At 44.0% G+C, this 14,138-nt stretch overlaps 1 protein-coding gene across 4 annotated transcripts in view; it reads right to left on the bottom strand.

The window, feature by feature from the left end:
• FLT4 (fms related receptor tyrosine kinase 4) overlaps positions 1 to 14,138 on the bottom strand; it is a 160,871-nt gene that overhangs the window by 62,647 nt on the left and 84,086 nt on the right. For all 4 annotated transcript variants that reach the window (XM_077326599.1, XM_077326600.1, XM_077326601.1 and 1 more), the window contains 3 exons: positions 8,101 to 8,240; positions 5,304 to 5,475; positions 2,490 to 2,607 (listed from right to left, as the gene is read on the bottom strand). In XM_077326599.1, coding sequence (XP_077182714.1) covers positions 2,490 to 2,607; positions 5,304 to 5,475; positions 8,101 to 8,240 — 430 coding nt within the window. The remainder of the gene's footprint in view (positions 1 to 2,489; positions 2,608 to 5,303; positions 5,476 to 8,100; positions 8,241 to 14,138) is intronic.

Here is a 14,138-nt window from a genome sequence, read left to right as displayed (position 1 = left end):
ACACTTGGCCCCAAATACTAGCTGCTAGACCTATTGAGACATGATGGCTCTCTTTTCTTGAACCCATTAACACTGTGGTCCTCAACCTGGGGGTCGGGACCCCTTTGGGGTTCAAACGACCCTTTCACAGGGGTCACGGCAGGGCAAGCAGCTTAGCTGGGGGAGTGCCATCTACACAACAGCCTTGCAGGGTAGATCGAGATAGAGCATTTGTCTGTCTGTAGCAATGGATAAGAGTGAGATCGGCATGGTGGGACAAGAGGCAGAACTGGACTGAGAAACCCCGGGGGAAAAAAACATTTATATACAATCATGAACAATGGATCTTCACACCATTGGTCAGTTATGGTTTAATTTCTGTGAAAGAAAACTTGCATAATTTTATGGTTGGGAGTCACTACAACATGAGGAATTGTATTAAAAGGTTGTGGCATTAGAAAGGTTTAGAACCACTGCATTAACACCTTTGCTTAAGCTCATCACCGGCCATCTCCAGACCTGGCCAAGGCATTGTCCAACATCCTGTCTCATGGAAAATTCCATCATGTGCTTGCCTCACAGCCCCCTCCCCAAAATCCCATATAAACTGTGGCTTCACACAACCACCCTGAGTGCCTTCCAACTTGGGACCCATTGGAATCTCCCTTCATGCTAGATCGTGTTGCTTTCCTCTGACTCTCAGCTCTCCAGGATAGGTAAATATATCAAACCTTCTTTTTTCCACTCTTACTTCTTCTCTATATGACTGCTTGTTAGGTGTGTTAATTATATTTATGCTTTTATTATTTTCTTTCTAATAAAGTCTATGCTTATTATTTTACCATTTACCTACATGTCTGTCTTGAGCTCTTAAGGGCATAATTGACCACATAACAGGCAAAATTGGTCCCATTAATGCTAAGCTACCCCACCTCTCGCAATTTGGCTGATTCTTCAAGGCTTAAATATACGTGTTTCAGACACATGTAAGCATGATTAGGGTAACAACAATACCTCAGATACAATGTCATGGAATGTCAGTTTGAATTGATTACTTCCATTCAATGACATTGTATCTGAAGAAAGTGTGCGTGCACACAAAAGCTCAAACATTGAATAAAACCTTGTTGGTCTTAAAGGTGCCATGGGACCTAAAAGTGGTTCCAGGGCTTTGGCCAATGAGGTGGGTGCTGCTTTCTTTAAAAGCCTCACTCCTTTCTTTCGTAAAAAGTCTCCCTCCAAAAGATGCACAGCATGTGCTTACTGACTAAAAGAAAAACACTATCAAAAGTTGGATATATTACCTTAGCGGTCCCCAACCTTCTTGTGGTCAGGGACCACCTCCGGGGGTGGGGGAGAGTCAGGGGCCCGGATGCCGCAGCTGCGCATAAACACACATGTGCAATTGCCACGCATGCATGTCTTTGCCACCAGGTGGCGCTAATGTGCATGCGCGGCAGCTCCGCGCGTGCGCGTTTGCATCGCTGGCGTGCCGACTGCCACGCCTGCCTCTTTCTCCCCCTCTCGCTGCAGGGGGGGAGGTTAGGCGTGGCCGCTGGGGGCCCGGTACTATGGCCTTTGCAGCCCGGTACCGGGCCGTAGCCCGGGGGTTGGGGACCCCTGTATTAACTGATTGTTCACTGCCTTTTAAGACTGCCATATGCAGCAACCTACAAAAGTGAACAAAAATGTGAATTCAAGGGCTCATATTACCCTTAATTTTATACCCAGCATGCACTGATATCACGCAAAATGAGGTAAAATCAGTCTTCCTTACTTATTTTTCCTTCTGTTATAAAAATATTTAAAAATACTCCATCATTCCCATTGTTAAATAGTCGCTTATGACAGCTACTTTCCTTTCTTTCCAGATTTATTGCAGCCAGCTGATCAGAATGAGAGATAATATACACAAGAATATCATAGGACTGCAGCTATTTATTTAATATTAGTGCCACTCTGTCCAGTGTGTAAGTGCAAGTCCATACCATCATATTCTCTCTCTCCCTAATACATTTTATGATTTTCCCTTAGTCAGATGGTTTTAAGTCCACCGAAAGCATAACAGGTGTTATACAGCCACAGGGAATATGAGACCGCACTTGTATGTGAGTGGGTATTGTGAACATTTGTATGTGCATTTGCCAAAACCACTAATGATGAAAGATTTTTTTCACACTGCATGTAATTTCTGCCAAAAAACTGGACAAAAAGCGGAGGAACAATTTAAAAAATATTCCTAATGAAAAAATAGTGAACTTCTTCACAGTTTAAGGAGAATGCTAATTAGGTAAATTTAAGAATCACAACAGCCATCAGAAATAGTTCATATTTTGAAAAAGAGCTCAAAAGTCAATTCTTCGTTCTGTAGCAGGGTAAGAGCCCCCTTTCAAGCCAGATTTTAACAAGATCCTACTTAATTATAATGGCCATTTCCCTTCCCCAGACCCCTTCTCTAGAACTGACAACCCCGAAGTCTACCAAGTCTGTAACTAAGAGGAACATATTACCACTGAAATTCAGGCTGAGGGTATGCAACCACTTTCACTGGCAACTTCACAATTTCATCTCCTGCTGTTGCTTCTATTATTGGGCCCTTCTTCCACTCCACATTGATGAAAGGCTTCTCTATAAAGAACCAGGAAGAAGGGGGGGGGTGGACAGAATGAAGCTGTAAAAGAAGCTTGCTGGGGCAAAAGCAGCAATATCATTAACCCAAATACATTAAAAAAAATTCAATTTTCTGCCAACAAATGATGTACAGAGTACAGACACTATTTATGTGTTACACACATACATCAATAGAGACATGATAACATTATGTGACAATTACACCAATCCACATGTCATATGTAGAATGATTCCGCATGAGGCATTTGCCCCTGGACAGCCTCTCGTTGCCAGCAGGTTTTAGTGCTGCTTCCACATGACATCGGCAGCAACCCGAGGCTGTGCAGGGGCTGGCATGAGTTTTGGCTAGATTTGCCTTGCGATGAGGGAAATTGCCAACACTGGATTTGCCTCTTCTTGTCATACTTCACATCAGAGAGCAACCAGGGGCAAGCATGTTTGGAGGGAGAAATGTGTGGCAATCTCTGCAGTGTTTTGCCCACCCTCACACCTGCCCTCACCTCTCTGTTTCCTGCTCTGAGAACTTTTTAACAAAAAAATGGTGCGGTCCGCATTGCTGCTGGACCGAAAAGCTATGTGCCCTGTCTTAAAATGAAATGTTCTGTTAATTGTCCTCAGTGGTTTTGTGATTGGGTGGCCAAGACACATTCTTGTTTGTGTTTTTGGCCATTTTTGTTTTAACGGGGAAAGAGGCATGTGTGTGATGAAGCCACCACTCTCCTGATCAGCTGAACGCCTGTGCTCTTTGTTTTTAAGTCTTACTGTTCACCTACAATCACGTATCAAGGTCCAGTTATCATGTCAAGCTTCTCTCAAATCTACCTGAACATAAGAAGAAGAAGAAGAAGAGTTGGTTCTTATATGCCGCTTTTCCCTACCCGAAGGAGGCTCAAAGCGGCTTACAGTCGCCTTCCCATTCCTCTCCCCACAACAGACACCCTGTGGGGTGGGTGAGGCTGAGAGAGCCCTGATATTCCTGCTCGGTCAGAACAGTTTTATCAGTGCCGTGGCGAGCCCAAGGTCACCCAGCTGGTTGCATGTGGGAGAGTGCAGAATCGAACCCGGCATGCCAGATTAGAAGACTGCACTCCTAACCACTACACCAAACTGGCTAATATAAATAGAGGCCCAAACACCAAGAATCCCCCAAAGAGGAGGGAATGCTTTATTGTTGTGCTGTTTCTTCATAGCAACATGGAAGTGTTAATTTTTAAAAAATGCTTTTGTGTTGTGGCATTACTGCATAGCAACACAGAAATGCCCTTTAAAAAATTGGGGGGGCTCAGGGGGAACAGAAGTTTGAGTCCCCAAAACAAGCATTGTGCTGGGATTGGTGGCTTGCTGTGATTCACAAGCTGGGGAGTGGGGGAGAAGTTCACTTTGTTTTCCCTTGCCATCTTGTCAGGAGGCAAAAAGCCATCATGAAGCGGAGGGAAAATGCAAGAAGGGTCTCCCATCAGGAAGCTTGCAAAAGTGCAGCTTCCAACCACATGTTTGCAAGCAGGAGGCAGCGTGAGTTCTTAGAGGTCTTATAGTTACCAATAGGCTCTTTAACAGAGGCTTAATGTATGGAATTGGGCAGCTGAAGTTTTCATGGCATGGAGGTAAATAACATCACCTGGTAAATAATATTCCTGTTAGAGGGATTTTCTCGAGGCCTGTTGGCAATCCTGTTCATACTATGAAGGCATTTCTTTGTTATCCTTTGCCAATGCTAATGCACCTTAGCCTGAAAATGATTTTTCATCAGACTAACATTTTAACTGAGCACTTACCACTTCTTTTATCACAAAAGTTTGCTTTTTATGAGTGATAGTGGTAGGTGATATGATCTCCAGTCTGTTTTTACCCCTACCATGCCATTAAAATAATTATCAAATTGTTAAATTTTGCACACACACACACAAATATTTTTCCTACTGGGAGGCATCATCCACAGATTTTGCCATTCCTGGTGGTCCCAGAAATACATTGTTACTTGATAGTAAGCCTTCACTGAGGAGAAAGATAGCTAACTGTCTAAAGCACCAGTTGGCTTTCTCTGGTAGGATCAGGGTACTGAATACTTGCTTTACATAATATATTCATTGAGAGTTTGGTGTATCTCATAATAATGCTCTCCGCCTCACACGGGGCAGTAGAGAACAAAAGAACGCAAGCCTTGATTAGAGTTGTCAACAGGCCTGCAGAAAAACATCTTGCTCCTCCAGGACCGTTTATGCACTGGAGGTTTCATGCCGAGCTGCAGGCTGGAGTTTAAGTTGTGGCAGGTTGCCCCACTTCTTCCTGCACCCACATGGGGAAGCATTTGGCCTGGTGTACCTCATCTGCCCCAGATTTGTGCTCCTGCATGGGAGCTGGGGCACTGAAGTTCCCAGTGCGTAAACGGTCCAGTAGAGGCTTCATGTGTGGAAATGGTTAGCTGAAATTTTTATGATATGAAGCTAAATAACATCCCATTAACCATCTACTAAAGGGAGAGGACATTTTTTCTTTCCAGGTAGTTGGCAAGTGTAGCCTTGATGTGAAGTTTTCACGGCCTCATCTGTTCATGGATTATCTTTTCATTAAACATACCTCTCCTCATCTGTGTTGTTTCATGAAGAGGTAATCTGCCTTTAGAGCAATTTTCTGGAGAGTAAATAAACTAAAACATCTGGAAGGTTTTCTCAGCCTGAGTATGTGGTTATTACCATGTACGAAGACATCTATGCTCTCCTTGAAGATCTGCTCCCCATTGCTAGCCATGCACGTATATTTCCCTACATCCTGCTGGCTCACATTTTGGATGATCAGAATGCTGGAGAGTTCAGTGTGTGTCTGCTGGGAGCGCCTCTCAGGCGTTTCTGTGACTTCCCGGTTCATCTGCCAGAAAAAGTGACAGAAGCAAAAGAATAAGTGGATAAACTTGCAGGAAGTTCTTCTTCAAACTGAAGCATTCCATTGTTTTTTTTTTAAATATGAAATTCGAAGGCCTAATTCTCACTGAGATGGTACTCCTTCATTTACAATATATGACATCAGACTATAGTTCTAAGTTCACATAGTTAATGTTCTTCCACATTAACAAATTGCCTGAACAGAAAAAAAGCACACCATGAAGGAAATGGTCTAGAATTCGTTCCCCTGAGATGCTAATTTTCTATGTGTTAAATACTTTATGCAGGAACATTAAACCATTTTTTGTTCCTCACTTGCAATATGAAACAGTACAGCCTAGATGCAGGCCTACCACCTCAGAGGAAATTAGGCAGAGAAATCTGGAGCATTCTCTAAAAGATAAGGTGGCCAGACGTCCCAATTTTTTTTTTAATTTAAATTTTTTTGGCCCATCAGGCACCTCAGCAGGCAGCCCAGGCTCAGGAGGCTCCCACGCAGGGACCTGGGCTCAGGAGGCCCCCGTGCAGGCACCTGGGCGGGCTTCCTGACCAGCTCTGCTGCCGCCTGCTCGGGCGGCTATCCCGGAGCCGCCGCCCTGAGGCCAGTCAGGGAGGGAGGGAGGGAGGGAGGGGGAGCTGCCTCCGCCGTCGCCATCGCCCCGCCGCTGCCGTTCTGAGGCCAGTCGGGGAGGGCCCGCCTGCCGCCGGGCCGCTACGCGCTGCTTCGCTCTGCTCCTGCCCTTGACTTGAGGGGAGGGGAGGAGAGGCCGCTGCCACTTCCGCCTCAGAGCTGCCTGCCCCACTGAAGGTGGCTGAAAGAGGCAGGGTGTGCGGACCGGCTTCCCAGCAGCAGCAGCTGCTGCTGCCTCTTAACTGCATGGGGAAGCCAAACCCACCCCTGGAGCCCCATTTTCCAACTTTGCCGCCTGCCCTGGCCTTTTCCCCACCCCCTGTGCACGGCCGAGTGAGGCAGAGCGCGCGGGCCGGCTTCCGAGCAGCAGCTGCTGCCTCCTGACCTTCAGTGATTATCCAGAATTTATTTTTTCTGCAGTGCTTTCATAGTATTTAGGGATGTATTAAATCGATCCAGCAGTTGTCAGTGTCAGGTGCCTGTCACAAATCAGTAAGGAAAGCCCCTGGGACATCGAACCAGAGAAAATTTATTTATTTATTTATTTATTTGATTTGTATGACCGCCGCTCTCGGAAACCGGCTCGCGGCGGTTCACAATGTTTTAATACAAATACAATATATTAACCATTAAAATTCCCCATTAAAACCCCATTAAAATAATGACTGAGTCACAATGATGGCGATTAAAAAACTATTCCCGTACAGGCTCACTGGATGAGCAGAAGGGAACGGATGGATAATTGGGCATAGGGTGGAACAATCTGGGGAACCAGGTCAGTCTAGTACTGGCCTCCCCCCTCCGGGGAGAGGGGTCCGATCTTAGCCCCGGGCCATCACCCGGCCTTAGACAAACGCCTGGCGGAAGAGCTCCGTTTTGCAGGCTCTGCGGAACTCAGAGAGCTCCGACAGGGCCCGCAGCTCTTCAGGGAGCTCGTTCCACCAGGTAGGGGCCAGGACCGAAACCGAAAAATGGAAAAGATCAGCTTTGTTTCTTTATGAGGCATAGGTGCATTGCAAATCTGTTGCTTCTGACTTTTAGCTTCAGTTCACTTATTTCTTGGCAAAATAACAGTGTTCTCATAATACTACCAGTTCACCTGAAGAATCTTCTGCAGCTGAATAGGTAGGAAAGTGCCATCTGGGAATTTAAAAAAAAATTATTGTGATTTTTGATTTCAGAACTCCAGGCCGTGACTGGAGGTTGGCAACCCCCTTGGTTAGTTGTGTCCCTCTATACCTATCTTAAAATCTGGTCACCTTACTAAAAGGGAAAATCAAAACTAAACAAAGCCAGGCCACAGCACCTTTCAGAATTTATTTGCTAATGTGATGATTTGTACAGTATTAATTTAACGTTGGAATAAGTGGAAATAAAATAGTATGCAGGTTAGAATACCTTTAACATTATTTGGCATCCAAAAGTCACTAGAGTAATTAAAAAAATGGTCTGCCCCATCCATTTTTGTGGCATTTTTTCAAAAAGTGTGCTATTGAAGAATCATTTAATGAACTAAGAAGTTCCCCCCTCCCTAGGAAATGTAGTGAAAGATTTAGGAGATATGTCATCTGGGTGTGTCCAGCCAGGTACCACACAACACAGCTCTACTAGAACACATGTCAAACAACATAGGGGAAGAGTGTTCTTAAGAGGCAATTCTATAACCTGGGGCAAATCATGTTCTTTCTTCTTTCAGATCAGCTGCATATCAAAGATACTGCAGGAGCAAAGCAGATGAAAAGTAGATTGGACTAGCATCTCTTTAGGAAAGCATATTTCATTTTTTCCCTTTGCTCCAGGGTAAAGAGGAAAAAGTAGAAAATGTGGATGGAATTTCAGCCAATAAATGTGCATTAGATTTGTCACGTACGCATGGATTTCAGGCTTTCTCCTGAGCCCTCAAGTAAAAGAAATCTGCATGAACTGACCAGTGAATCAGAAATGCACACATTTAGAATGATATACACTTTGTTTTCATACCTGTTTTGCAGGGTAGTCCCAATGAAAATCTACTCCAGAATTAAACTCAGCCCATACTGTGCAGTTAATAACCAGCTTTTCTCCAACAAGCAGCTCCATGGCTTTTCTTGGAAACAACTGAATGTCATAAAGTTCATATCCTGGTGTAAACCGGAACAAGACAAAAGTACTACTTAAGCAAAATTTATTCAGTTTTTAAATGTAAAAAAACCCCACACCTTACAGACTCACCAGCCTTCACTAGATTTGCTTAAATCTGTCATTATCTGCCAATCATATATTGTATCATATTGTAGAGATGGATATTCTAACCCCTGTTCTTTAAACCCACTGATTTTGGACAGGGAATATGTCAGGTTAGGTACATTCATTTGAAACAGCAATTATGATAGGTAGTGCACTAAAACAGATATGCTAAGGAGTGTGGGGCGCTTCCTGGCCCCCCCACGGGGTTCACCCTTCTCAGCCGTGGCGTCCCCTCTTCTTCCGACCAAGAACCACAAAGTATGCTGGATTTTCCAAACACGGTCTTTTATTCTCTTCTCCCCGTACACTCGCAACGTCCTTTTTCCTCATCCACACCAACCACCCCCAACCCGTGTGCACTCTCCACCTTATATTTCCCGCCTTGGACTCCGCCCCCCTACATAACCCCTCTTGCCGCCGCCGCCCTTCCGTCCTAGTCGTTCTTCGGCGTCCGGAAGTTCCCTTCTATTCTCAGGTAAGCGTTTCTTTCTAGGTTCCAGCGTCGGCGACTTCTCGGTTGGGCCCATCCTCAGAGCGGGCGAGTGGGGAGGTACAGCTGACCACAACTCTCTTTCTCCCCGCCCCCTTCTCGGGCTGGCCGGGCACTCAACGCGAGGACCGGTTCTATGTTGGCCGCTATTAGTCCCTTGCTTCTAGCGTCTTCAATCCGGGTTTGAAGTCCGGGCGTAACTCTACAGTCTCCCTCCCCGCATTCGTCTCCTTTGGTCCCTAACCCTCCAGCCTCGCCCGGACAAGGAAGTATATTTATGCAAGTGCTTATAATTATGTTTGTCTATTCATTTCTTTCCTGTGCTGCTATAGATAATAAGATACAGGCAATTAATATGCGCCAGTCCTACTTCTAAGATACACAGCTGGCACTATCAATTAAAAACAAGCAAAATTAGAAGCAATAGATTGCAACATGTGCAATATAATGATGATGCATCACTCATTACACCCTAGAAGTGATGTTGATTATTTTCACATTAGGTGGAAGAGGTCTCCTGAAAGTCAAGTTGTTGAAGAAGAAAAAAATAAGCACTGAATGACTGCACCAAGAGAAGCAAAGAGAAGATTCTAGCTGAAGTATACAAGGCAGACGTTTATGGTTATACAGACGAAAGAAGATTACAAAAAGATTGCAATCAAAACTTCTTTTGACAACTGGAAACAAAAGCACTTGCATGAGCAATATTTGAAAGACATAGAGAACAAAGTTGATAATTAAAACACGTGGAAGTGGCTACAAAATGGGCCCTTGAATAAAGAACAGCAAGCAGTTAAAATGAAAGCCAAGATGCAGAAGGCCAGTCATGATACCAAATGTGATGACTTTGCAAGACTAAAGATGAAACAGTCAACCACATGGACAATGCCTGCAGTAAAATTGCTCAAACTGACTTTAAAAATATCACAATAGAACTGTGGTTATGTTACACTGGAATCTTTGCAAGAAGATTGGTTCACCACCAACTAGAAATTCATGGGAGTACAAATTCATGGAGAAGGATGAAACAAATATTCTTTGGGACTTCCACTTGCAAACAGATGAATACCTATAACATAACACTCTGATATCACAAATGTACGGGGGGAAAGAGAGAAATAGGGATTAGATTATTGATATTGAATGAAAAGGGGATAAAGGGGATGAAAAATTGAATGAAAAGGGGATAACAGGAGAAACAGGAGAAGACTACAACATACAAAGACCTATGGACAGAGTTTGGGTGCCTCTGGGAGAAGAGGGTTACCATTGTACCGGTTGTCATTGGATCCTTTGGAGCAGTGCCTCAAAGTCTCAAGAAACACCTGGACATTCTGGACATTGGACAAATAACACTAGCTCAGCTCCAGAAAACAGTGCTGCTTGGAACTGCAAGAATCCTATGAAGATACTTCTGCAATTCTCAAGAATTGGACAACATCTTGAATTACAGAACACTGTCTGCAATCAAATATCCAACTGTGAGAACCTTTACACCGCTCCGCGGGAGCGGTATAAATAAAGCAGTAAGGGGTGTGGGGGAGGGCTCGGTCCGGGATGGGGAGGGGCAATGATTGGCCCCTTCCCCCCGGACTGACAAGTTGGGAGGCACGAAGCCCACCCCCCAAGCTGTACCACCTTTGTCCAACAGCCACCATTACATGGCTGCCTGTCGACAAGGCAGGTAGGCACTCACCCTTCTCAACCCCGACCTCATCCCCCGCCCCCTCGCCACTCAACCCCGCGTTCCGCTGCTGCCGCTTCCCCGCCCTCAAACACCTTCCTTCTACCCCTGCCCCATCCCCTTTCATGGCACCTTCCTTCCTTCCTTCCTTCCTTCCTTCCTTCCTTCCTTCCTTCCTTCCTTCCTTCCTTCCTTCCTTCCTTCCTTCCTTCCATCCACCCACTAGTGCCCACTCTATTTTTTGTACAGCGGGCTTAATTTCTTGTCAATAATAATAATAATACTAAGTAACAACAACAACTATAACTTGTACAAAAAGAAAATTACAACAATTTGAATTAGGAGTATATGAGGACAGAAAAAATGTTTAGTTCAGCACCACGGAAATTCCCCAGTCATAAGTTGAAAAGGAGGGAAAATAATATCAATTCTGATCTGAGTTTTTAAAAACTTCTCTGCTAGACAGCATGGCACCCAAGGCAAAACATACAGGACTCAAATCTAACTGTTCTACTACAGACTAACGCAGCTGTATATGCTGATGCTTTATATGTTGCATAAGCATCGCTGTGATCATTGGGAACTGTCTGGGACTTCACATGAAAGAAAGAAAGAAAGAAAGAAAGAAAGAAAGAAAGAAAGAAAGAAAGAAAGAAAGAAAGAAAGAAAGAAAGAAAGAAAGAAAGAAAGAAAGAAAGAAAGAAAGAAAGAAAGAAAGAAAGAAAGAAGACTAGGAGAATTTCAGATGAATTTTGGCCTCACTAGGAACTATTGTAATTTCTGTTCTGTAATGTTCTAGTGAAATGGATTGGAACTAAACTAATTTTTTTGATGACAGAATGGAACTTTTCTGCCTCCCTTCTCTCACTATAGCCTTCTGATGTCCATTAAATGCTGCTCCTGGGTTGGTGGAGGAACAGAAGACTTTGACATGTACGGGAGCTGCAGCAAATGAATTGGTGGGAAATGCTTATTTAGTCAAGATACAATCCAAATTTAACAGCCTAAATCAAGAAACTGTTGTATGAGAAACTGTAAAGTCCTCAGTCTATGGCAAATGTGCTTATTAAATTATGAATGCATTAAGAAGAATTTGTAGCACAAATAGTGTCTTGGCCAAAGCAGGTTTTACATTCGCATTATAAGGCAATTAAAACAAACACTGATTTAAACCTCATGTATAAATGCTTTTTTTACTACATGGGCATCTTTAGCAAACATAGTTTCAGAGCAAGCAACTATGAGCGGCTAAGAGAACAAAGAGGTTGCTGTGGGACGTACTAAAACTAGGGACAGTGATTGCATATAGATAATACATGATTACCCATAGAGAATACATGATGGCCCATAGAGAATAATGGGAAGCTGCTTGCCCATAGGGAATAAAACAAAGCACGCTAGCCCATAGGGAATAATGGGAAGCACAATTGCCCATAGGAAACAATACAAAATACATTTGTACATAGGGAATAATGCAAACTATACTTGCCCACAGGAAAGCAAACTTGCTGAAAGGGAATAATTCAGACCAGACTTGCCTTTAGGACATTATGTGGACCACATTTAACTGAAAGACTATGAGACATCTGTTGGAGAAATTAACAATAGTAAACCTCTGGAAATCTCTCGCTACTATACTGTGATCCTTCAATGTTCCTTCCCCAACTGACAGAGTTTTCTTGAGAAGCTAAGTGGGTCTTTTGGAGTTGTATCATGGTAAATTTGCTATGTACTGTTATGAATTCTGTTATATCCTCTTAATGAAACATACTGATGTTTTGGTATGATGTATTCAGTTAGGCATTTGCATAGGTACACAGGGTCTGGACTGCATATGGCTTTCCAAAACAATACCTTAAACTTGACCTAGAATACAATTGGTAACAAGTGCAGTTGCTTGAGTACAGGTTGAATATGAGCCCTCCAAGGGGTCCTACTCAGAACCTGGGCTGATGCAATTTACAACAATTGCAGTTTCCAGATCAGGGATAAGGAGAACAGCCTAGAACAAGTTACAGAAGTTTAGTCTGGAGTTGACCATCTACAAAGTGGCTCACAAATGCCTCACAGCTAACTGCTTATTGCTTATTATTTGTATGGCCCTCTTTGAGGTAAGAGATTGAATCACCCGAAACAATTGTGCTGGACATGAGCTTATAGATGCAACAGAGGTTGCATAGAACAGCGGTCCGCAAGCTTTCGCTTGCTGCGGACCGCTGCGGCGTAGTGGGTGGAGAGGGCGGCCCGGGGGCCCGCGCACGCGCGGCAGCCCCAGCTCAAACGCGCGTGTGCGGCAGTCCGCGCATGCGCGTTTGCGCCGCCACCATGCTGGCGGCCGCGGTTCCCCCTCCCGGCCCCTCCGGGCAGTGAGCAAATCGGCCGCTAAAGCTTTGGCGGCCGATTTGCTCGCGGCCTGGCGAGCTTCTCGCTTCGGGGGGGGAGGGAAGAAGGAGCCGCGGCCCGGCGCCAAGGTCTTTGCGGCCCGGCGCCGGGCTGCGGCCCGCGGGTTGGGGACCACTGCCATAGAACACTCTTTTCATGAGCTTCACCACCGTCTCATCGGTCCTCATCAGCATACTTTAAGATTTCTTGAAGCTTTGTCACAAGTCTTCCTCCAAACTCATTCTAGCCATATCAGTTCCTACTTCTTCTTGTATAACTCCCCAGTGTGCTGGGGCACTTGCTTGAGACAGGGGCAGAGAGGGCATTAGAGTGTGATCTCATTGATGGCTGTCGACAGCCAGTTATGTCATCAACCAGCACATCTAATGAGTCATGAGATTCCGCAGAGCATTCAGGAAACTGATGTCCTCCATAATGAACATGGAAAGCAAAACAACGTCCCACAGACTGGAAGCAGTCAACATTCATTTTTAAAAAAAGACATCAAATACTGCAGTGACTATTGGAACATTGCATTAATTTCTCACATAAGCAAAGAGATGCTCAAAATCTTACAACAAAGACTGTAACCCTATATAAAACAAGAAATGGCAGATGTTCATGCTGGATTCAGAAAATCGAGAGGAACTATAGTACTGCAAATATACATGGGATTCTGGAACATACAAAGAATTGCAGAAGAAAACCAGCAAATCAGAGATTGCAGCAGAGCTTTTGCAATGTGGATCATGAAAAGCAATGATTGGTTTTAAAGGAAACTGCTAAGTCACAGCATCTGATAGTTTTGATGAGCAATCTGTTCAGAATAGGGAGAAACAAAATGGTTTCTAATTGGCAAAGATGTCGGATAAGGATGTATTTTATATCTTTATCTCTTCAATTTACACACAGATTGTATAATAAGGAAATTGGATTACATTGAAAGTTGGTGGAAGGAACTAGTAATTTATGCTGATGATTCCACATTACTGGAAGAAACTACTGAAGATTTGAAATTATTGCTGGTAAAGTTTAATGCGGAGAGCAGCAAAGCATAACTACAGTTGAGCATCAAGAAGGCAAAAGTAATGATTACTGGGAAATTAATCAACTTAAAGGCTGACAATAAGGAACTTGAATTTGAAATTGTTCAAGACTTTCTATTCTTTGGCTCCATCATCAATCAAAACACATCTCTACTACTATAGGCAACCTTCTCAGCTCTTATATCCTATT

This window comes from Paroedura picta, chromosome 3 (assembly GCF_049243985.1).
Source record: "Paroedura picta isolate Pp20150507F chromosome 3, Ppicta_v3.0, whole genome shotgun sequence".
NCBI lineage: Eukaryota > Metazoa > Chordata > Lepidosauria > Squamata > Gekkonidae > Paroedura > Paroedura picta.
Note: the sequence above shows the minus strand (reverse complement) of the source record. Positions and strands in the feature narration are given on the sequence as shown.